Below are 25,098 nucleotides of genomic sequence, written 5' to 3' on the forward strand. Positions count from 1 at the left end.
CTTGCTCTGACTTGGGCTTTCCCAAGGGAGGACAGGCAGCATTGGTGGTCATCACTGACTGAGGAGGATTGTGGGCAGGAAGCACAGTTTGAAGCACGGAGTCCTGGGCATAGGCTGGTACAGTAGGGAAGAGGGGTGTCCCCCGAAAAGACTAAATCTAAACTTTAAGAGATCTACAAAATATTAAATTGTAATCTGTAAAAACTGTACAAGGTGTTAAAGCTATTTACAAAACCAAATGTAAATCTCATTTTGTAAGCCAAAGCCAAAGCTATGGACAACTGGAAGTTCCAACCCAACCCACACAGCTGGGAGAAGGAACTGGAGAGAGAGTCATTTCGTCTACCTCTTTATCCCCTCAGATAAGCCAGGGCATACGTGCAGACCGACAGTAAACCCACACTGAAATACAATAGGAACCATCATTCAAAGGAGAACTAAAAGATTCAGCTGGTTTTTTTAAACTACACATAGCTAAATTCATTTCAACTGTAGTTTCAGCTTTATTACGTGGAATCTGATAAAAACAGTCACTTTAAAGGTTATTTATTACTGAATGCTCTCAGTGATTATAAAATTAAAATTTATTAAATTAATAAATAAAAGATTTACTAGGAATTTTGGTAGATGAATTAAAAAACTTACCCCAATGGTTTAGCTGTAGCGTTTCCATAGCTGGTAGGAGCTGAAGCCATCTTGGCAAAAGCCCTATGAAAGAAATGTTATAATCAAGTGCTTAATTTGTTTCACCGTTACACTACTACGTCTTCTCTTCCTATAAGACCATTGTGGAAGACCTTCTGGCCATCTGAGAACAGAAATGGCTCTGCCTCTAAAATCGGTCATCAGGTAATGATGACAAACATCTTTCTCCTTTTATTAAAAACTGAATGCATCTCTTTCATAATATCCTAGCTTTTGCTAATCTAAAGCCTATAGCTATAATGAGATATAGTTAGACGCTCAAAGAAATTAGAGTATAGTACTTGGAATTTGGGATGAGGATAGATGAAAGATAGATTTATCCTTTTATAAGATCTAATATTTCATAGATAGATAAGCAGGATGGCCCACAAGACTGAATCAAGGATCAGAAAGCCAGGAAATCTGAATTTAAACTAGGATCTATGGAGTCTCTCAGTTGCCTTCAATAAATTACTTATTTGTGTCAAGAAAAACATCAAGTTTAATACCATTCTCACATATGTTACAGTTTGGTTTAGAAGTGTTCACATGCATTGTCAAATCAGTGACAGCAAAATTATGTAAGAACCACAATTAAACAAACATTAAAAGTAATACAAAATTTCCACAAATCCTGGCTGCAGTAGTTTATGTATCTGTTTTCAACTTCCCTCCAATTACCTGCAGTAATATGAAGAAGAAAAATTAACTTACTTCCATTGTTTTATGTAGTTCAAGGGAATAAGATTACATCCTGCATCTGTCAATGCTTTTTTGTATTGCTCCAAATCAGCCTGAAATCATAAATGGGAGAATTGAAACTGCTTTCCACTATTCTAAATCAAACTGTCCTTGCATATACAGATGACAAAATATGTAGATATTTTTCTCCTCTAAACACGTTAAATAAGTAGTATAAATACAACTTATTTTGCTATTGAAAAGAATTTAAAAAATTCAAACTAACTTTAGGAGCTGGCAAACAAAAACTATGTTTAGAGTCAGTTAAGACTGTGGCAGGTCACAGCCTTCAGGTTTTCACCTCCATCTCCAACGGATACCCAAAAGCAATATGTACTCAACTTCATCAAGCTTGCAACTTGCAAGCTTGAAAAGCAAATCCTTCACAGTGAGGGACCTCATATGATTTTCTATCAGTTATATCAAGGCGCATCTGACCAACACATTCTATGCATTTATGATGTTATTTGCTGTCAGGTAACTATTATGGTTTTGTACCAGAGTGTAAGTTTGATGGGAATCTCATGCAACTACTGTACCATTTCCCCACATAGACCAGCAGTAGTGTTTGAACCTCCTAATCTTCAAATCCCTAGCATAAGCCCTTACTATTTGAACAAACAGGAGTAATTGTTAGCTATTTTGTTGACCAGCCTGTGGAGGAAGATTAGCCACAGGCTTTCCCAGTGGGTTACACAACCGTTTACATGTCAGGAATAGAATACTGGCAATCAGGAATCCTGGATTTTATCCCTGGATTGTGGAGAGGAGTGTAGTTTATAGAGGTTAGAGATAGGATAACCGCAAGTAATTTAGTGACTGACAGGCAGTGTGGCCCACAGGATAAAATAAGGATTGGTAATGTTCGGGACCTGAGTTCTGCACCTGCAGTGACCTTGCAAAAACTCTCTGTTAACTTACTTAAAAGATGGTGAGGTGAGAGGGTTCAGCAGCTCTTCTATAACTGTCACTTAGATTAGGATTCATGGCTGTGGTTAATAATAAGTGCAGTGAATTGTATGTGAATTTAAAAACGCTTAGAGGTAAAATTTGAACTCCTGGTCTCTGATTTCCCCCAGACTTCAGAGAAAAGTGAAGACCAGTGCAACTTTCACAGATTTTAAGGCCAGAAGAGTGACCAATGATCATCTAGTCTGACGTTCTGTATAGCAACAGGGCATTGAACTTCTCCAAAATAATTCCTAGAGCATATCTTTTAGAACATCATCCAATTGTGACTTAAAAATTGTCAGTAATGGAGAATCCACCATGACCCTTGGTACATTGTTACAATGGTTAATAACTCCCACCCTTAAAAATGTATGCCTTATTTCCAGTCTGAATTTGTCTAGCTTCAACTTTTAGCCATTGGATCATGTTATAGATTTCTCTGCCAGACTGAAGAGCCATTAAATATTTGTTCCTCATGTAGATACTTGTAGCCTGTAATCAAGTCACCCCTTAACCTTCTCTTTCTCAAGCTAAATAGACTGAGCTACTTGAGTATCACTAAGGCAGGTTTTCTAATCCTTTAATCATTCTTGGGGCTCTTATCTAATTTATCAACATCCTTGACACAGTATTCCAGCAGCAGCTGCACTAGTGACAAATACAAAGGTAAAATAATGTCTCTTCCCCTACTCGAGATTCTTGTTTATGCATCTCAGGATTGCATTAGCTATTTTGGCCACTGCATCAAATTGGGAGCTCATATTCAGCTGATTATCACCCCGACCCCTAAATCTATTTCTAAGTCACTGCTTCCCAGGACAGACTCTCCCATCGGCAATATGGAACACGTTCTTTGTTCCCAGATGTATACATTTAGATGTAATTCAGCCCTCTTGGGCATATATACAATGGCCTTTAATTACATGATGACATACTAAATGGTCCCCAGGACCCCTGCCTCATTCAAAGCCACAGAAAAGACAGTGCTCACTTAATGAGCACTATTCAATATTTTGTTTTTTCCCTCATTATTCCAATTGACACCTATGCCTTATTTACTGCACACTATTCAAAACCTGCTCTGAAGACAGAATTATTAATTTCCTCATGGGCTTTTCTAAGGTGCTCATCACTATAGCATCTAAGTGCTTTATAAACATTATTTTTACAACAACTCTGTGAGATGAGGTAGTATTATCACCCCCATTTTGCAGATGAGGAACTAATGCACTGAGAAGATTTGCCAACCCCACCTGTAAAAACTGCCTCCAACTACTGTCTGTCTATTCACCCATTCTCTATAGCTAGAGTGGATTAATTCACCACTAGCCCATAGACTTCCTAATCCCAAATGCTACTTTCTTCTACATCTCTACCTTGATTTAACGCTGTCCTCGGGAGCCAAAAAATCTTATCGCGCTATATCCGAATTCGTGTTATATTGGGTGGTGGTATATCGGGGTTGAGGTGTACCACAAATCCTGAGGTTCAGGGGTAAAAACTGCAGGTAATTACACACTAACTATCCTGGGCCTTGCTTCGTACATTCTTACCACACCTCCCACACAGCTAGGGTATTAAAATTGCACTTGGGGCTTTGTGTATTGGGTAGGTGGCAGTTTCCCAATCACTGATCTCAGGAGTAAAGGGAGTTTGCTGCCACAAAAAAAAATCTTAGACCTATCAGACCCCTAACATAAAGTGTAAATGAACTTATGAATATTTGAGAGCAAATGAAGTTAACAGACTATTTTAGGTGAAACCTAAATCTAAATCCTCAGTCTCTTGCACATCTGTCCAAAAAAAAAAAAAAAAGCCATCTTCACACAATTACTCATGAACAGAACAGCCGGTAACAAAAGTAGCATATTTTATTGTGTTCAAACTAAAACCAAAGCACATTCAGAAAATCAAAATCATATTATTTTTCCTTTGTGCAGAATAAACTGATTCTTATGTAAAAAAGAGCAACCAGACTTAAGACACTGGCAGAGAGTAGTTTCAATCAAGAATATAATTTATAGGATTAGATTCTATAACTCACTGTATAACATCCAAGTGATGTTACTGAATATAAATTACTTCATACTGTTAATTTCCTAGATTTTACTATTTCAAAGACACTGATAAAAAATCTGGGTGTACTTCGTATTAGGACTGTGCCTTCAGGTTCCAAAGGAAACCAAATAAGATGAAATGAGTAAACTTATACATATGCCCTTTATTGCAAGAACAGAAAGAGAAAGGCAGCTCTTGCCCGACCCAAGACAGGATTTAAAAGAGAGGTCAGCAATGCAGCATGAAAATACCACAAGACCACCACGTCTTATAGTATTTTCATCCCTGTAAAACAACCTGCACCACACAGCAGTGGCCATTCACAGCCTGTATGCTACTTTGTCTCTAGTGGCAGAGTATTAACCATTGGATCTACAACATAGTCACAGACATCCTTCTTTCTCTAAAAATACCCGCGTTGCTGGAGAGCGTCTTCCTTCCCCTCACCCTCTGCATGCAAGAGGTTATGCACCAGCAAGATGTGGAATTGTGGGGTGGGAGGGAGACTTTCATACTAGGTAAATATCTAGTGCACAACAGCCTATTTGTCACTTGCAGGATTGTTGATAGGAGAAAAGAGAGGACACTCACCTTGTGCAGTAACTGGAGTTCTTCAAGATGCGTATCCCTATGGGTGCTCCATTTCAGGTGTGCATGCGCTCATGTGCCTTTGATCAAAGATTTTCAGTAGCAGTTCCCATTTGGCCCACGCACAAGCTCCAAACATACTCATGGCTTACACAGAGGATATACGTAGCTGCGTGGGTGAACCACCCTCCCTACCATGAAGTCCCACAAGATTAAATGCTGACACACAAGGGAAGGGGGGTGCGTAATTGAACACCCATCAGGACACACATCTTGAAGAACTCCAGTAATTGCATGAAGTGAGTAACCTCTCCTTCTTCGAGTAGTGTCCCCATGGGTGCTCCACTTCAGGTGACTTCTGAGGATTATCCACTAAAGGAAGAGGGGGCTTTGGAACTGGATCCAACACTAAAGAAAGGACTGCATACCAACAGCAGTGTCTGATCTACATGTGTGTACCAGGGTGTAGTGTTTGGATAAAAGTGTGCAGTGATGCCCAGGTTGCTGTTTTGCAAATTTCAGCAACTGAAACATTTTGTAATAGTGCCATGGAGGCTGCTTAAGATCTTGCAGAATTGGCTATTATTCTGGAGATGTGGGGGTGTGAGGAAGAAGGGAGCACTGAACATTAGCAGCCTGGTAACAAATAAGAATACAACTAGAAACCCACTTTGAATGTCTTTGGGTGGAGATTGTGGATCTTTTGGATCTATTTGCAATTGGTATAAACAGTCTAGGAGACTTTCTAAATGGTTTGGTTCTAATGCCTTTCTAATGTCCAAAATAAGGAGAGCATCTTCCTGGTGTGGCTTTGGGAAAAAACACAGGAAGGCAGATAACTTGGTCAATGTGGAAACAGAGGAGGTTCCTGTAACTGGAGGTTCTTCAAGATGTGTGGTCCCTATTTGTATTACAAACAAGGGGGCATATACACACTATGCGCCGGAAGATTTCTGTAGCAGTATCCATTGACCCACACGTACGTCATACCTAGCTTTGTGTTCCAGGAGAAATGAGACTGTGCAGGATGGAGGGTGGGTTTTGGAATACAAATAGGGACCACACATCTCAAAGAATCTCCAGTTACAGGTAAGTAACCTCCTCTTCTTCGAGTGATGGTCCCTATATGTATTCCAAATGCGGGTGAGTATTACGCAGTGATCTGTGCAGGAGGGTGAGGGGGATGGTGAGGATGCAAGAGGTATCACAGTCTGCGGGACGGCATGGTTCATATCTGCAAATTCTGCTGCCCTATGGGTGATGGAGTAATGGGCGGTCAAGGTATGCACAGAATGCCACATCGCTGCTTGGCAGATGTTATGTCAGGATGTGTCTGCCAGGGAGGCAGATGTGACCACCTACGCCCGTGTTGAATGTGCCATAATCTATCAGGCAGTGGACTGTTAGCTATGCATAGCACACTTGGATGCATGCAGAGACCCACTTCGAGATGCATTGAGAATATAGGGCTTAGCCCCGGGGCCTGTCCACAATGGCCATGAACAGGCACAAAAGGCATGGGTTCTGTCGAGGCAGAAAACAAACACACGGCAGACGTCATAAGAACATATGAACGGCCTCACTGGGTCAGACCAATGGTCCATCTAGCCTAATATCCTCTCTTCTGACAGTGGCCAAAGCCAGATGCCCCAGAGGGAATGAAGAGAACAGGTAATCATCAAGTGATCCATCCCGTTGTCCATTCCCAGCTTCTGGAAAACAGAGGCTAGGGACACCATCCCTGCCCATTCAGGCTAATAGCCAGGCTATGGACCTATCCTCCATGAACTTATCTAGTTCTTTTTGGAACTCTGTTATAGTCTTGGCCTTCACAACATCTTCTGGCAAAGAGTTCACACAACACACAGTCAACCTGTGGAAGAAATACTTCCTTTTGTTTGTTTTAAACCTTCTGCCTATTAATTTCATTTCGCAACCCCTAGTTCTTATGTATGAGAAGGAATAAATAACACTTCCTTATTTACTTTCTCCACACCAGTCATGATTTTATAGACCTCTATCATATTCCCCTCTTAGTCGTCTCTTTTCCAAGCTGAAAAATCCCGGTCTTATTAATCTCTCCTCATATGGAAGTTGTTCCATACCCCTAATCATTTCTGGTGCCCTTTTCTGTACCTTTTCCAATTCCAATATATCTTTTTTTGAGATGGGGCAACCAGATCTGCATGAAGTATTCAAGATGTATCCATGGATTTGTATAGAGGCAATATGATATTTTCTGTCTCATCTAACCCTTTTTTAATGATTCCCAACATTGTTAGCTTTTTTGACAGCCGCTGCACATTGAGTGGACGTTTTCAGAGCACTATCCACAATGACCCCAAGATCTCTTTCCTGAGTGGTAACCGCAAATTTAGACCCCATCATTTTATATGTATAGTTTGGATTATGTTTTCCAATGTGCATTACTTTGCATTTATCAACGTTGAATTTCATCTGCCATTTTGTTGCCCGGTCACCCAGTTTTTTGAGGTCCCTTTGTAGCTCTTCACAGTCTGCTTTGGACTTTACTATCTGAGTAGTTATGTATCATCTGCAAATTTTCCCACCTCACTGTTTACTTCTTTTCCAGATCATTTATGAATATGTTGAAAAGTACTGGTCCCAATACAGACTCCTGGGGAACACCACTATTTACCTCTCTCCATTCTGAAAACTGACCATTTATTTCTCGAATGCAGGGACCTGTCCACAAGATGCGGCTTAAGATGGAAGACTGGGAAGTGAATTGATTAGTTGAGGGTGGTCTCTGAGTTCCACCTCAGGAGGAATTTGGGGTGAAGGGTGTAAGGAAACATTGTCTTTATGAAAAACCACATATGCGGGGGGGGCGTGAATTGACCATCATTAGCTGCCAATTCACTGACCCGCCTAGCAGAAGTGATAGCCAGGAGGAAGATGACCTTCCTGAAGAGGTGGGAGAGGGAGCACATGGCCAGAGGCTCAAAGGGGGGGGCCTGGTGAGGACAGAGACCACAAGGTTGAGGTTTACGGGGGGTGGGGGGGGGCAAGGCGGGAAGCTGTTCAGTAACCCTTTCAAGAAGTGGGGGGTGGTGGGATGAGTAAATAACAGGCACCAGTCCATAAGTGGACCCGGACAGGCCTGAGAGTAAGGCCTGATGTCTTAAGTTCCCGGAGGTAGTCCAGGACAGTAGGGATCGAGACAGTGTTAAGGGGGAGGCACTGAGCCAGGAAGTGAAACATTTCCAGTTCGCCAAGTGGAGACATTTTTCATCTTCTGGTTCTAATGGTGATATTGTCAGAGCTGATGGGAGAGTGTAAAGCATCGGTGCGGAGGGTGAGGGAACCCATATTGGAAGCAGTCTCTTGATGGAGGGGGTGATTCCGAATACGGAAAGGCCCGGGTCCAGCTACGGTTCCGGATCTCCCTGGTGTGAGTGATATTCTTACTATTTGAATCATATCCACATTATCCTGATCCACGTGTTTAGCTATATTTCATAACTGGGCAGTGATATCTCTGGTAGTAATAAATACTTCTGTAAAACTTTGACTGTAGATTCAATCCTACAAGACTGTACTATATTTTTCTTGAGAAGAAAAAGCAGGTGTTTGGCACAGGCATTCATTTAATTCCTTATGAAATACCAATTTAGCACAAATTTTGCAAACAATTAATTTTGTTTTATTAAGATCCAAAGAACATACCTCTGATGGTGCCTGCACTGAGTTTATGTAATAGATAAGAAACAATCGCATCTTGTCTTCTGGAGTTCCCGCTGTGGAGGAAAAACAAGGGTTTCTTTTTTCAAATCAAGTTATAAACTATACTACTAGGTAGTGTACTATTCTGTATTACATATATTGAGCCCTTGGATCATAACAATAATTGTAATGAGTTTAGAAAAGGTTATACAACAAACAATGTTTATGTTGTCTATGAAGTGATAAATACCCATTCAACAACTTCACTGAAAATCTGCTTTAGAATAGCTCAAAACCTCTGAAGAGTAGTTATATATAATAACTGTTTTGGCTTGGAGTAGTTCTGCTGGGGTAATCCATGAAGTATCAAACTTCTGTAGTAGTAGAAGACAGAGCATATCATAATTACTTTTACTTTATGAGTTATTCAGTTTTGCTACAAAGACCTAAATGAAATGAAATCTTTACCCTCATAAGCTCAGAAATTTACATGAGGCTTCAGCCAAAAAAAAAATCTTAATATCTCCCACACATTTATAGGGTTTTTTTCATTTTGTTGCCCATGGGAATGTCATACCATCTGGATCCCAACAATATCTAGGATTTCATAATTTCCTCTGTCCTACTCGTTTACTCTGTTCTTCACCTCTCTTATCCAGGAGTCAAAATATAAGTACTCTGTCACTCCCATAAGTGTCTGTATACACATGAGTGCACAGGACTTAATATAAATGCATGAAACTTGGAAATGGAAATGCAACCAAAACAGAAGTGATCAGCAAAAACGAGGATGGCACACAAAGTTGCAAAAGTCTTTCCTCAAATTGAAATGTGTGTTTTAGGATGGAGGAAGGGAGGTGGCAGATACAAGTTCTGATTTTACTGATATCTCTAGAAAAAATAATACAAATTTCACATAGAATGGAAATGGTACCTGAAATATGACAGTAAGTCCTGCGGGTATCTGATACAAATAAACAATGCAAACATCTGGCATATAGAAAACGATTGTCAATTCTTTAAAAAATAATGTATTGATGTTGTTGCAAAAATAGAGTAAACATAAGTAAAGTATCAGTGGCACAAGAGAGAAAGTACAAAGTTAACACTTTAAACACTTGTTTCCAGATATGTTTAGAAAAGCCCAACTACATATTTTATTGGACTAGAGCAGGGGTAGACAACCTATGGCATGCATGCCAAAGGCAGTACGCAAGCTGATTTTCAGTGGCACTCACACTGCCCGGGTCCTGGCTTCCAGTCTGGGGGGCTCTGCATTTTAATTTAATTTTAAATGAAGCTTCTTAAGCATTTACTTTACATACAACAATAGTTTAGTTATATATTATAGACTTATAGAAAGAGACCTTCTAAAAACATTAAAATGTATTACTGGAACGCGAAACCTTAAATTAGAGTGAATAAGTGAAGATTTGGCACACCACTTCTGAAAGGTTGCCGACCCCTGGACTAGAGTAATGCTTTACTTTTCAGTTGAAATAAGACTACTGAACAAGAGACATTTGGTATTGCTGATCACTGTCTATTTGGAAATTTACTGAAGCAGGTATCCTTGGCTAGACATTATTCAAGCCTCCCTACTTATGCCAAGCAAACACTATAAATATAGCCATTTTGCCCTTTTTACACTTATACACACACACACACACACACACACAGTCTCCAGCTCCTTTACTGCATATGTGGATATGCTAACAAAATAGATATTCTGTTAAATTAAAAAAAAATTGTAGAATCAGATGAAGTTGCTCAGACTTCTTTCCAAATGCCATAATAGCTTCAATAAGCAAAGTCAACATAATGAGCAACACAATATGCTTGTAAAATAGGAAGTATGCTTAATGTCATTTTTATGCACATTTGCATGAAGCTCAGACTATGGCACATTTTTAGAAGTAAAACAATTTTTAAAAATATAACAAATTTGTTGGTACGTTAGCTACCAATTATGTATAAGTATGTGCCAATTCTGAAGACCACTGCTGTTTTCTCTGAGGAAAATTATACAGCATTTAGACTATGAAAGTTGACAATACAACATTGTCTAGATAAAACTTTTATGGATAGGTTGTTACCTACTACACTCAAATGTAAGTCTTTGAGAGGGAAAATAAATTATATACGGTACAAACTCCTTCCCACTACCTTGTTAGTCATCTGCATTTCATTTCAAGCTACCTGTAAGTTGGATGCACATTGGATTCAAGTCTTAGTATCAGCATCACCACTACATTCTTGTGCATCTATTCTCATTTAGAATCACACCCCTAGCATTTATTAGCATAAGTTATTTATGTGCAAAAATGTGATTATTTGTGTTGTGGTACTGCCTAGGAGTCCGCATCACTGACCATGACCATGACCCCAGCAAAAGACAGTCCCTGCTGATGTCACAAGATTGTCTGGGGCCAAAATTGGGATATGTATGCTATCACTCTGCCGCAGTTAGGGAATCCCATTGCTGCAAAGCCATCCACTATTTTACGCACATTACCAAGAGTCACAGTCCTTCGTAGCAGGATGCGATTAATGGCTCTGCACACTTGTGTTAAGCGCAGCCCCAGTGGTGGACTTCCCAACTGCAAACTGATTTGTGACTGACTGGGTAGCGGTCTGGAGTTGCTAGCTTCCGCATAGTGATTTCCATGTGCTTCTCCACCAAGAGGGCAGCTCTCATCTGGTGTCCTTGCACTGCAGTTCTGGGGCGAGCTCCACACACAGTTCATGGAAGGCAACTTTCCATATCCAAAAGTTCTGCAGCCACCGCTCATCATCCCAGTCCTGCATAACTATGAATCATGGGACGTTGAGCCCGCACCCATGATGCACTGCAATCTACTCCACCTTCCCACAACTCCTAGCTACATAAGGTGGCAAGTAGCACAATTGAATAGCTACCCACAGTGCACTGCTCTCACTGTTGATGCTAGAGCACCAACTGTGGATGTGCTCTGCCAACATGCACAAGTGATATAATTATAGAGGTTTTTGATCATTGGTGTAACTTGCATTGACAAAACTGTAATGCAGACAAGACCTCAGTCTCACTATCTTTCCCTGACCCAATGACTATTCATTGTCATTCATCCTGGTAATTCATAATCATTCATGATGACACTAAATAAGCCAATGGGCCAGGACAGAGTGTGAGAATGCTTCTTTAGCCTGGTGTCTAGAGAATTCACCTTGGATTTGGGACATCCAGGTTCAAGTCCCTGCTTCAATGACTATTTATACAAAACAGCTCCAACAGGACAGACTGAGAAAGACTCACATCAGAATATCCCATTGCCTAGGGCACAATCACAATGCGAGACACCACCTCCTCCTAACTGCTGTTTTATGAACCTAGTTTCATTTACATTTGTTAAAATGACTAAAATCTACAGAAAAAATGCCAGGTTTAACTAAACATTTCATTCAACCTGCTTCAAAATGTTTTCTGACTTTTCAATTCACCAAAAATTTCAAAAACATTTGTTTTCCATTAGACCTAAAACAAAACTTAATTTTTTCAGAGTTGCCAGAGAAAAATCCATTATTTGCAGTTTTACTTTACACCCATTCTGCTCTGCCACTGTTATAGTCCATCTCACTTTCACTGTTGCTCCTTGCCCTCCTCAACAATCAATACTGTACACAAGTGTCATATCCCATAACTTTCACTTGCTTGCTATCACTGAAACTTTACTGTCTATCTCTCACTGTTTCAGAAGCTGCACCATGGAGGTTCTACCCTCTCATTCTCCCATACTGTAAGCTGCAGTGGCCTTGTTTGGCTTTTCTTCTCATCTGCCATTTTCAGTACATCCCACTTCCTCCCTTCCCTGGAGGTCTATTCTAACAAAACTCTTCTCTCACCTCTGTCCTTGTCAACATAATTAACAACTTTCTCCTGCTCTTGATTTCAATGTCAGGTTTAGCTCCTCCTCTGTATCACTATACCGTCTGCAACTTAATTATGGCTCCACCTCTCACTTATTCTTAATCAAGGACTGGATCTTCTATCTACTGAGGTGGAACTCAACTGACCAGGCAGTTCATGGTGAAGACATCCGCTACCATTTTCGCTCAGCTCAGAGTTTCCTTCTCTCCAATCACCACCTTATTGACCCATATTTTTCATTTTTCCAGTCATTTCCACCTTCTGGGACCACTAATTTTCTGATTTTCTCAGCTCTCATTAGTCTTCCTTCTTTCCACTCTTAACCCATCATCTGGGTTAGATCATCATACAAACATCTGCCATTTTTGTCTGTTTGAGGTGGCACTAAGGTCCACCTGCTTACCATCTTTGATGCAATCCATTCATTGCTTCCTCGGTGTTCCTCAGGGTCTCCTTCCTACCACCCTCTCTCCTGCTATGCTATCTTCCCCAAGTTCTCTTTATTCATCTGCTCTATGTGCCTGAAGCAGTGAAGTCATGCTTCCTGGATTTTGCCAGCCACATAATGAACTTTGATTTCCATCCTAATGCTTTCATTTCACAATCTGTCCCTTCGTGTATCTCTTTTCAAACACGTATAGGCATTGAACCTGCCATTTCTTTACGGCCCAGGCTTGTGTACTATACAGTATAGAGAGGTACAATTGTTTTATATAATTGGGCTTTCAGTTTCAGTGGCATATGCTTGTCATACGCAACATCTGAGATGTTATTCCTCACTCTTCCAGCATTTGCCAGTCTAGACTGTATCTCACATTCAAGCTCACTGGTTATCTGTTATCCAGCTGCTCAGGTGCTTGAACTGCTCAGTCTAGCTTAGTCATACTCCATTAATCTCTATATCCAGTTTCCCCGTGCACCTTTCCTGACCCAAATGACCTCACTCTTAGTTGTACTCATTTTTATTCCATACCTACTTAGCCGTTCACACCACTGGTTTACTATTTTCTTTATATCTTCTTTTGAGGATGCCCTCATTACTTTGTCATCTCCATGTAGCAGCAGCTTCTCACCTTTTCTCACTGGAACTGCTGACAAAGTCCATCAATATGAAAAAAAGCAGCAGGTTTAGGGCCAACTCCTGGTGCAATCTGAATTTCACTTCAAAGGAGCTTGTTGTTTCAAAACATTTTTGCATCATTATATAGAGCATTCACTATAGTTATTAAATCCTCAGACACAACCTATTTTCTCATAACAGTGTGAGCATCCTTCTGCCCACTTTAATGTATGGCTTTTCTAGATCTGTAAAAGCCCAGAAGCTATCCTGCTAGTTTCCGCTTTCATGGATGCTTCCCTTCTTATGTATTAGAACCAAAATAGGCTTGTAATTGATCTTTGGGAATTCTTTTGTCTCTCCATACAGCTTTAACCACTATGCTCATCCATTTTATGCCTCTCTTACCGAGGACTTTCATCAGACCCACTGTCAGTTCATCTCATTGTTAAAATACTCCTTCAAGGCCTCCCTCAGCTGAATAGCTCCCCCTTTGAGCTCCTCTTATAGCCTTGTGTTCATAAGGCACAGTACAATACTGAAGAGCAATTGAGGATCCATGCTTTCTGACAGAGATTGGCTTGCAGGTTACCAGTTGAAAGGCATCTGGAAACCTAGTAGGACGCCCATGGAATGATGAGCTTGAGAAATCTGCATCATGTGACACTGAACCTGCCCTTATGAGACATTGCAAGCCCTTCCCAAAACATTCTCCTAACTGCTCTCTACCCAAGCTTCTCTCTTAACCTCTCCATCCTTCACCAACTCCCAATATAGTGCCTTCTTTCATGCCCCAGATATGCTTTGAACAAACTCCAAATTAAAGTACTACAAGCACAGTTTTATTTACTTCAAGAACTGTTTAAACACCTATTTTGCAAAACATGTTCTGTTGTACTGCTTTTTAGCAAGGTAAGCTCTTTAGAGATTTTGTAGCACACTTAGTTATTTCCAGTGCCATATATACTGAGAAGATAATGTAATAAATATTAATTGTGCGTAAAATTCAATGTCTAAATATTTACTTGACCCAATAAGCTTTGACCCGCAGTAACTGTCTTTATGAGACTATTTTACAGATAATATATAGATACTTATGTTCACAGCTATCAATAGTGATATATTCATGTTCAGTCATGAATAAATTGTTACTATTTCCAGTCTTTACCCAGCATAACTTTCTGTAAAGCTTTTGCACAGACCTCTACCAGTCAGCTACTGCCTTATTTTTCTTGCATGGCTTTCTGCCTTTTCTCTTCATTTAGTACATAACGGATTAGAACTGTGAGAGAAAAAAAACAAACTATTCCACTATGCAGCCCCATATTAAGAGAAATGACTGAAGCACAAGATGGTTAAAATATGTACCTTAGTACTGTCACTTGACAAGCCCTTTTGGTTTTAGTGCCACAAAAGGTTTTGTAGGAGAGGCAAAATTCCAGTCATGATTTTGGATTTATTTAGTCTAAAGAGTGAATTCCCTAGCTGTTTTAAAAACCTCTTCTCATTACAAGTGTACTGTATATTCACTCCACTAATCTGACTGATCATCAAGTGAGATGGAAAATTACAGAGTCAATGGGCCCCTACTTGATTCTCCATCAAAAACAGAGAAACTTGGTTTATACCAAGTTCAGATTTTCAGTACTTACCATCAGGGTCAGAAATCATGTCCAAGAGAGATTTATCGAGAGTGGACTTGCTCATTATTTTTTCCTCATACTCAAAATACACATCCAGTTTCCGTGCCTGTTCAAGAATAAATGTTAAAATTAAAATGATTACACTGTGAAAATATACCTCCCTATTTTAAGATGTAGAGAGATTACTTGATCACTGCTACTTTCAAATTATTCACTTTTCCTATTTAGTGAAGGAAAAAAAATTAAATCACTCAGCATGAGAATCACTCAGTTTTTCATTATGATCTAAACACAAAAATACTTCCGGGCCACCTTAGTGCAGAAAGTGAATCAATCCTCCCAATAATTTTGTTCAATATCAGTATTGTTCCTTTGAATCAATATATTAGGGTGCAGAACAAAAAAATCTTAAAACTAAACAAATGACCAAAAAATAATGGTTTGGGCAAAAGCCAGACAGAAACTGTGTTTTGAGCTGGACAATAGGCAACAATGTATCGTTACTTATGGTGCTGTATCACAATCGCCAAAGCAGACATATCAGAATGTTGCAATGTATTGTTGTGAAAGATTAGGTTAAATCTTCAGCATATTTTAAGTAAGTGTCAACAAAGTAATTAACTAATGTGCTATCCAGATAAACATAGCAGGTCCCCAAACATAGGAAGACATGATTCCAGAGAAAAAGTCTGTAGTCTTAAATAAAAATGATGAAGGCTAGCATTAAAATCACTACGTCATCTGACAATATAGCAGGAATTCATTAATATTAAGGCAGAAGACTTTGGAATAAGGTCATTTGGTTGGAAAAGATGTCTCTCTATTTCAACACCAAGTTTTTACATAATCATTAGGCCAAATTCTATAATTCCTTTCTTAGGAGAAACTAGGCATCCATCACTTGTACTGAGCAAGGCTGGTGTCCTGTGGATAAAATGGTATGTTATGAGATCATGTAATTAAAGACAGTATCATAATGCCTATGCACAAGAGGGCCAAGTTAAAGATGAATAGGCAACCCATACAACCAGCATTTTCTATCTTTCAAGTGCTTGATTTTGTAACCTAAGTAATGTAATCAGGAATCCCAAATCCAGCAGTAGTGGCTGGGTATCTCTGACTACCTAAGTAGGGTTAGAGCTGATCCCTACTTGGATAGGAAACCTATCCCTCTACTGCAAGATGTAAGAAGTCAGAAGCAAGATGTGTAGATGAGCTTTTTGGGGGGGGGGGCAGAAGCTGGGAAGGGCAACAAGGGATGGATCAGTTGATGATTACCTGTTCTGTTCATTCCCTCTGGGGCACCTGGCATTGGCCATTGGAAGACAGGATGCTGGGCTAGATGGACATTTGGTTTGACCCAGTATGGCCGCTTTTATGCTTTAAATGTAATTTTCGAATTATTTTATGAAAGAAAAACAAAAAATTCTAATATGTACAACTGAAACCCTTATGTGTCATCAAAGTTTACAACCTTTAGCTCTGCAACAGACTGCTACCACTTGAGTTACAAGACTAAATACATTGGCTGGCAACAGGAAAAAGCTGTTATTCCAGAGAAGGGATGGATTGCTGAGTCCAGGTGCTGGGTTCTAGGGGTGGCTGGTGTTGGGGGAGCCCAGCCAGGTAGATGCAGGATGTGTGTGCGCACACACGAGAGAAACTTTATCATTCTCCTCATCCTCCTGCCTTGGGAGTTGGGGGAGCTCCTATCCCATAGATACCACATGGGACTGCAGAGCACTTATCGGGGAGGCTGGCCCAGTTTTTTCTTCAGGGGGGTATGGGTCACTGGAATCATGTGCTGGCACCTTCCAGCAGGGGCGGCTCTACCTTTTTGGCCGCCCCAAGCAGTCATGCGCGGGAGGCGCCCCGGAGCCGCGGGAGCAGCGGACCTCCCGCGGGCATGACTGCAGAGGGTCCGCTGGTCGCTCGGCTGGACCTCCCGCAGCTGCGGACGGTTCGCAGGTCCGGCAGCTCTGCTTGAGCTGCCGCAGGCACGCCTGCGGGAGGTCCAGCGGAGCCGCGGGACCAGCGAACCGTCCGCAGTCATGCCTGCGGGAGGTCCACTGGAGCCGCGGGACGAGCGCCCCCTCCGCAGTCATGCCTGCGGCAGGTCTGCCGGCCCAGCCTGCCGCCCCCCCGGGAAAGGGCCGCCCCACGCGCGTGCTTGCCACGCTGGGGTCTGGAGCCGGCCCTGCCTTCCAGGCACTCCAAGTACAGTAACTGCTGCTTTGATGGTGGCAGCATGAACCCAACCTTAGGAAGTCAGTGATGACTTTTTTTTGGCATACTGCCAAAACTTTCATGAAGACTGCAAGTGAGAGAAAGGAAAAGGTGACTTCTTGTAGTTTGTATCTCAGTGAAGCTGAACTAAACTTCATAGGACAAAAAGGCACTTCTCTAGTCCAAGGGCATTTCCCTTGCTGAATATCAAATATTTGCTGCAAACAACAGGTATGAGAACTACCCAAAAGAAAAGGCTTCAAGAATCCTTTATAATGTAAAGTGTTAGGCAACCTAAATACAGGGATTGTTATCAGCTCCCCATATAATATACAATAACTAGCAATGATCCCCACTAGCTTCCACCAAGCCTTCATTTATTTGGGGGAAAACAACTATTTCAAGAACAGCAAGCCCAATTAAAGTCCCTGTGCAGGTGAGTTTCCAGTTATTGGAAATATCCATTTCCGTAAAAATCAGTCTCTGACCATGGTTATGTCCAACTATATCCACTTGTTCTCAAGGCTCTAAGCCGTGGCCCTCAAAGGCAACTGTTCTTAGAAAATGGGTATCTGACTACAAATTGAAAATGTATCTTCTGAGCCATGCTGTGTATTTTTAAAATGGAAGTGTTTGAATCAGACCCATCACTACAGAGAGGAGGTAGGCTGCAACATCTTCTGCCACTTTTCTCTGCAGCCCGAGGAGCAGTTCTGGTATGAACTGGGAGTTTTCTGAAGAGCAGCTGTGTCTTCCCTGATGAAGCTGCTCAGCAGCTCCCCTTCTGGCTGCCTGCTCCACTGCAAGGCAGGGAGGAGAAAGCAGCTCTGGTTTCTCCTTTGTCTGCTTTCCTGCGGGGGCGGTAGGAACCTGAGGAAGAGTAGGACAGGCCTGAGTTTGCCTCAGCCTATGGAAGCATTACCTAACAAAGGATGTTTCCCTTCCCTCCCACAGTCTCATACAGCAGCCCAGAAGAAGAGGAAAAAAAGAGAAGCTGAGAACCTAACCACCAGTTAAAGCTCCCAGACTCTCTGCCCTGGCCCAGGTTAGGGGCTGCTCGAATTTGCACCAGATAGCAATGGTTTCCTAAGGAACTATATGACAGCTAGGGCTAGCTAGAGTGCAGCATGCTCAACCCACTCTCCCCCTCTCTGCATCCAGAGCAAAAAGCACACAGAAGGAAAATTTCTGTAAATTCATGCACATAAATCCTGAAGCAATTTTTGCCCTTAGTTATACCACTGCAAATCTGAGATAATTCCAGTGAAGTTATTGTCAATTACTCAGGATTAACTAGTTTAACAACAGAATGTGACTGCTGGCTTTTAACCTCTTGATCTTTATTGCAGTTTCAACCTAATATCCTAAATGAAAAATGTGTTGCGTTAAAACACACAAATATAATTTAAGAAATCATAGAAATACAATTCTACATCATCCCATCATACTCCTTGATAGTCTCCCATGAAATCCTCCAATTTATGTGGAGACATGAAACAAACAATTATCTTAAACATTGCAGCTTTTCTAGTCTACTCTATATGTTCATTTTGTCGCCTTATGTTTGACTACATTTACATTTCTCTCTGCGGCATCTAAATTCCACATAACTTTAAAAATGAAACTTCCCCCCACCAACAAAAGGTGCCTAGCAAGCAGAATTGTCGTCAATAAGATGTAAAACCTTTCTCTAATTAAAAAAATGCTTTGGTGTTGAATTTGGCATCAAAAATAAATGTTAGTTGGCATCCCAGCTGAGACTAATTTGTATTATTGTAGCATGTCAAAAATGAAAAGAATAATCCATTAAGAGCATTTGGTTGATGCTCAACATTATTTTTTTTTTTTATAAAATGATATTCATCGTTTCAAGGATCAGATGGCATATACAGGCACACTTATCAATCAAAAATATGGTCACAGTTCTCAACTCATTTTAAACACACTGAACACAAGTTCTTCTTTCAATCCATGAGTAGTTTTAAATTGTTTGGTAAGGTGACTGATCAAAATAGGTTACTACAACAAAGCAAACCCACTAGTCAGTGACTTAAATATACCTTTTAGACTTCACAAATGTAACATCAACAGCAATGGTACAGGGACATATACTCCCTTCAAAAGCTTCAGCCAAGGACTTTTAAAATGTGAATTTGATGCTAATGAAAGAAGCCAGATTGAAACCCTGGTGAAGGAAGTTCTTGATTGATGCACACAACAGGTCTATAGCCTGAGTAGCAGCAGTACAAACTTCCCTACACTGTGCCAGCTTCCGGCCAATATGTCTTAAGTGTGAACCTAGAAGGGGGTCAAAACTCTAGGGATGAGAGAGAGTAGTTAAATCTCCATGCATACTCAACAGTTGGCCTGTCAAGACTGCCATTACAAGGGTGTAAAGTAGTGTAAGTATTTTTTGTGATGCTGATGCTTGTTCACTTGGAACTGGAATGAAACCAAATTAAATTTTATAAGCTTCTGGATAACTATACATGCTACTAACCACCCTGTGACATATGTTGTAGATATGCTATATCAATCGCTCAAGACATCCACTTCCCCATGCACTGACAGTTCTCAAAAGTGCTGATATAAAGCAGATAGTGCTTACTTTATTTAAGCATAACAGCTGCTCTTTCGTTTGGATGCATGCAGACACTCTAGAGGGCATGACTAATCTTCTGGACTCTGACAACAGGCAAGAGAGAAAGGAGAGATCCTAATGTGCAGTGGGACTGACAGTCAGGATGAGACAAGAAATGACTAGCCAGGGCCATGTGATAACTTAAAATTATGGACTTTAGCTTTCTGATGAATTTAATTACTGTAATTGATATGCTATCATTGATAACAATTTTAAATTTTGTGTTCCTTTTGTCTTCCTGGGAGAGGCCTGGAAGCTGGTTCCATGTTAGTATGGCAGAAGCCATGCTACTTGGATATCACTCTGAGTTGCCATTTACACAGTGGTCTTAAATTATGACTCCAGGGAACAACCAAAGGTGTTTGAGTAGTGCTGCGCCACTATTTGGTAAAACAAGCCATTTTTCGCTTTACATTTATTGTCTTTGCATACAGCACTGTCTATATTTTTAGTGGAAACTTTCCCAGGGTATACTTAAGCTATTTTTTTATGTCCAATAGAAGGAATTTAGATGTTATTCCAACAGCACGCTGTGGAATAATAAGTTTCACTTTTGTTACTTATTCTTTAGGGTATATTTATAAATGGCATTTGTGTTTTCAGTTCATTATTTTTCCAGGTTCTTGTATAATCAACAATAAAACACACCAGCAAGTCCTGACACATATCACAGAGCAAGAGACTAGTTATATAGGAGAAGCACTGAAATAATGATATAAGTAAAAAAAGTGGTTTGTATATATTCTGTATGAATTCTGTATTGTTAAGGGGTTGCCATGCAGTTAAATACATCTATGAAGTGTATTTCTGATGCTTATAATTTTCCTTAACTAAAGTTCTCACAAATTATTTATTGCTGGAGACACTTGTAGAAATTTTTCCACTATGAATTACAATTCTTGCTGTGAGAAATACTCAGTGATAAAGGCAGCCATAATATGGTACACAGTACATTGCATCAGAGACCAATAAAACCAGTACCGGTGCAAGGTTATGTTGAAAATAAGAAAGCCGTGATGAGCAATTTGATTTTCAATAACGTTTATGTGGATAGTTCCAACAAAGTAATCAACATCTCCACTTCCATCACATCATTACCAATAAAGGTTAGAATCAGGTATACACAATATTTAGATTCAAAACAATGTGTGTGACCCAAGAATGCCCCTTAATGCCAGCTGGCAATGGGGTTACAGGAATATCCTGATTCTGGTATGTACATTTTGGTTCACTAAAGATTGTCATGTGAGGTCTTAATTGAAAGCCAGAGTCGTATTGGTCATTAACATCACTGTGAAATATGTATACATATACTATGTATGGAGTATTTATATACAATGAACTTAAGTTCTTAAGGGTATGTCTACACTAGAAAGGTAAGTCAATCTATATTAGGTTGACTTACAGCCACTGCAGTAATTACCGCAGTGGTGCATGGCCACACTACCCTCCCCAGGTCAGTGTCGAGAGATGAGAGCCTCGTCTCTCAGCTCTGCTGGCAGCTCCCTGCTGGGAGCCCGGCTGCTCCACAAGCTCCCGAGCTGCCTCCGCCCTCTGCTCCGTGTTACCTGCTGGGAGTGTGGGAAAGCTGTTTAGGGTGTCTTGCGTCCCCGTTTCCTGCTGGGAGCAGGGGGGAAGTCACCTGGGGCTTCTCACCTGCCCGTTCCCTGTCAGGAGCAGGGGGAAAGCCACCCAGGGCTTCTCGCCCCCCCCGAGGTATAGGGTCTATCTTCTCCAGCTGCTCCCTCCCACGCCCTCTACTCTTTTGAGTAGAGATAATGATAATGGAGTGTAAAATAGGAAGTGCACTCTTTGGCGCTTGAGTAAATTTCTCCAAAGCATCCAAAGAGAAATTAACCCCCTCTAAAAAGAGGAGCATAAAGAGAGCAACTGAAATCTGTTTAGGGAAAGTCTTTCAGCAGGCTTAAACCTCTACCTCTAGAAGTGCGGGGAAAAGTTGGACAAGATGCCTATATAAACATTATTCATTTCAGGATTCTGGAGTCCAGCCAATGTTTACAAGTAAACCATTTAAACCATTCAGAAACATGCACAGAGCCAGTTGGGAGTGAGTTGTGGGGCATATTAATTGAAGAAAGCAATTTTTAAAAATTTTCATTAATTCCTTCCTCATATCAGAGAACAACTAAAACTATTAGTTACTTTTGTGGTGAAAGTTGTTGGATGGGATTGTTCACATGGATTTTGTACATGATGAAAACTTTAGCTTTTATAAATTTCATTCATTATAATAGAAATCTTTCTTCATAGATTTACATGTGAACAAGTAGGTTACAATAAGGCATAGCAGACTTGATAGCTTAGTAGTTTACTGTCAGCTTCTCACAGATGCTTCCATTTTCTAGCAAGAGAAATCCTGAAACAGGAGAGTTCTTTTCTCTCTTTGGAGGCGGATTACCGCCCCCCCAGAAAGCAGAGGCACTTCAATAGGATTGGCTTGGGTCTGTCTCCCAGTTAGGACTCTCTCAGCCCTTATCCATTATCAGAGTAGAGGAGAAGCTAAGGTTTCTTTAATATAACAAAATATATTTCATCTCTTATTTACCTGTATGTATATCCAATAATATGCACACTGGAACAGTGGTAAAAATTCTCAAGATCATCAATTCTGTTTTGCAGTAACTTTTCTCTCTTGATTCTCTCTCATGCAATAAAGTATTGATGCATTTTAGAAGCAGCTTCTGGTTGTCAATTCAGATATGGGCTTTGTACTGAAATTATATCTGCACACTTTACGTTACTGTGCTTTTTTATGTATTTAAAAATCTTGGAAATTTTAACAAATCATCTTTAAGAGTAGGCTGCCATGAGCTGGAACTACTTCTCTGTGACTGATATTGGGGGAAAACTTTTGGCGTTCATGCAACCTCTCTCACACACTGCACTCCCAAACACCTGCAAAATTCCCTCAAGTGTGGAAACTGGAGCAGGAACCATTTGATTTTGCCAATGGGGCCATTCAGTTAATTAAAAGGCTTGGAGAAAGGGCCCACTGGGGGAGAGAAGGAGAAAATTTTCAACGAGAAAAGAAAACTAACGGGAAACAAATTTCCCAGGGGAAAGAATTCCTTGCTAAAGACTAACAGACAAGCAATAGGAAATAGCAGCTCCCTTCATGAAGTCAAAGATACTGAAGAGTGGGTGGTCAGTTCTGAAAACATGCCAGCAGAAGGAATTTTTCTTGATAGAGGAGTGAGATAGACAAAAGATTCTGCCTCCGTTCTCCTGAATCGTATAGAAAGATCCATGAATAATGATATATGCTAAGTGCAGTGGATTAATGCCAAGAAAAGCTATGACTTTAAGGAAGTAAATCAGTTGGCATTGGTCAATATCTTCTATATAGATATAGCCAGTTATGATTACTAATAATTTTAAGGGGTTTTAGTGATTGTACTTTTTTGGCTGGTGAGGTAAAAATTTTTTTAACTTGTCTTAGAATAGTGAAAAAGCTTTATTGTGTACAGTGGAGTAAGAAAGGAGTGAGAATAGTTTTACAGGCTAAGGGCCACATTCTACTATCAATCCATAGACAAACTCCCCCATTGAAGTTAACATGTAGAAAGTGATTCTAAGACATGTCCTCACATTAACACATTAGTAAAGCATCATGGGTGGCTACATTTTGTTTTCAAGTGCAATTTAATATGTTCTAGTACAGTGGTTCTCAAACTAGGGCCGCCGCTTGTTCAGGGAAAGCTCCTGGTGGGCCGGGCTGGTTTGTTTACCTGCTGCGTCCACAGGTTCGGCCGATCGCAGCTCCCAGTGGCCGCGGTTCGCCGCTCCAGGCCAATGGGAGCTGCAGGAAGCAGCGCGGGACATACTGGTTGCTGCTTCCCGCAGCCCCCATTGGCCTGGAGCAGCGAACCATGGTCACTGGGAGCTCCGATTGGCCAAACCTGCAGATGCAGCAGGTAAACAAATCGGCCTGGCCCAACAGGGGCATTCCCTGAACTAGCGGTGGCCCTAGTTTGAGAACCCCTGTTCTAGTATTCAGAATAAAAATACATTAATATTGTCACACATAGGTATAAAATACAGCTTTACATAAAATTCCCAGAATACTAAGTAAGAGCAAATCCATAATTTTATTCTTAACACTATTAGCTTCGGGCTACATTCCTTAAGTCACCAGCCTCCTAAAAGCAAAAACAATCAATGTAAAACAAGTCTTCATTTGTTCAAACCTTCAGCGATAAATATTTTCTAGTCTACTTTGTGAAGAACTGGTGCATTCTTTCCAACTATATTATAAACAGATATGCCAGAAAACTGCCAGGACCCCAGAGCAGGTGATTAATTTCTGGTTTCCTCTTGGTGTGTCATAGAAAATGATCCAAGGCAATGGAGAAAGCAGCTGTAACTGGACGACAAAATCATGAACACTAAATATAAAAATTAAACTCCTGAAGTATACTAGCAAACAAAATGTACTGTCAGAAATCTGTAGCTCACAACAGTTACTCAGGAATTTTCACACTGATTTTCATAAGAAATAAAAACATTTAAATAAATATTTAAGTAGATTGAAGCTGAAAAACTAATGTACAAAATGGACAAATATATCTATTATTAAAATGTAAATATTCTTCTAGCTCATTTTAGAAGTGAATTTGTAGAACAAATTGAGTAGAGCACAGATGTTTGCGCTGAATTGCCTCACTAACCTGGCTACAAGGTACATTCACCAGAGAAACAATTCTCTACTTCCTGCCCTGTTCTGAAATCTTTGGTACTTCCTGGTTTATTATTTAATTTATTATAATTTATATAGAGCCCACCACCAAGGTATCTAGGTGCACTGAGAATTTTATTAAAGACGAAACATTTCCCAGGGGGCTAATACCCTAACACTCCCACCTTTATATACCATAACTTTAAAAGGACAGAAACT

General features: G+C 40.4%; 1 protein-coding gene across 2 annotated transcripts in view; it reads right to left on the reverse strand.

Moving 5' to 3' along the window:
* Window positions 1-25,098, reverse strand: part of SCFD1 (sec1 family domain containing 1) — a 129,265-nt gene that overhangs the window by 47,783 nt on the left and 56,384 nt on the right. For both annotated transcript variants that reach the window (XM_045015045.1, XM_045015047.1), the window contains exons 15-18: window positions 15,326-15,422; window positions 8,713-8,783; window positions 1,399-1,478; window positions 646-708 (exon numbers count right to left, since the gene is read on the reverse strand). In XM_045015045.1, the coding sequence (XP_044870980.1) occupies window positions 646-708; window positions 1,399-1,478; window positions 8,713-8,783; window positions 15,326-15,422 (311 nt within the window). The remainder of the gene's footprint in view (window positions 1-645; window positions 709-1,398; window positions 1,479-8,712; window positions 8,784-15,325; window positions 15,423-25,098) is intronic.

The sequence above is a fragment of the Mauremys mutica genome, chromosome 4 (assembly GCF_020497125.1).
Source record: "Mauremys mutica isolate MM-2020 ecotype Southern chromosome 4, ASM2049712v1, whole genome shotgun sequence".
NCBI lineage: Eukaryota > Metazoa > Chordata > Testudines > Geoemydidae > Mauremys > Mauremys mutica.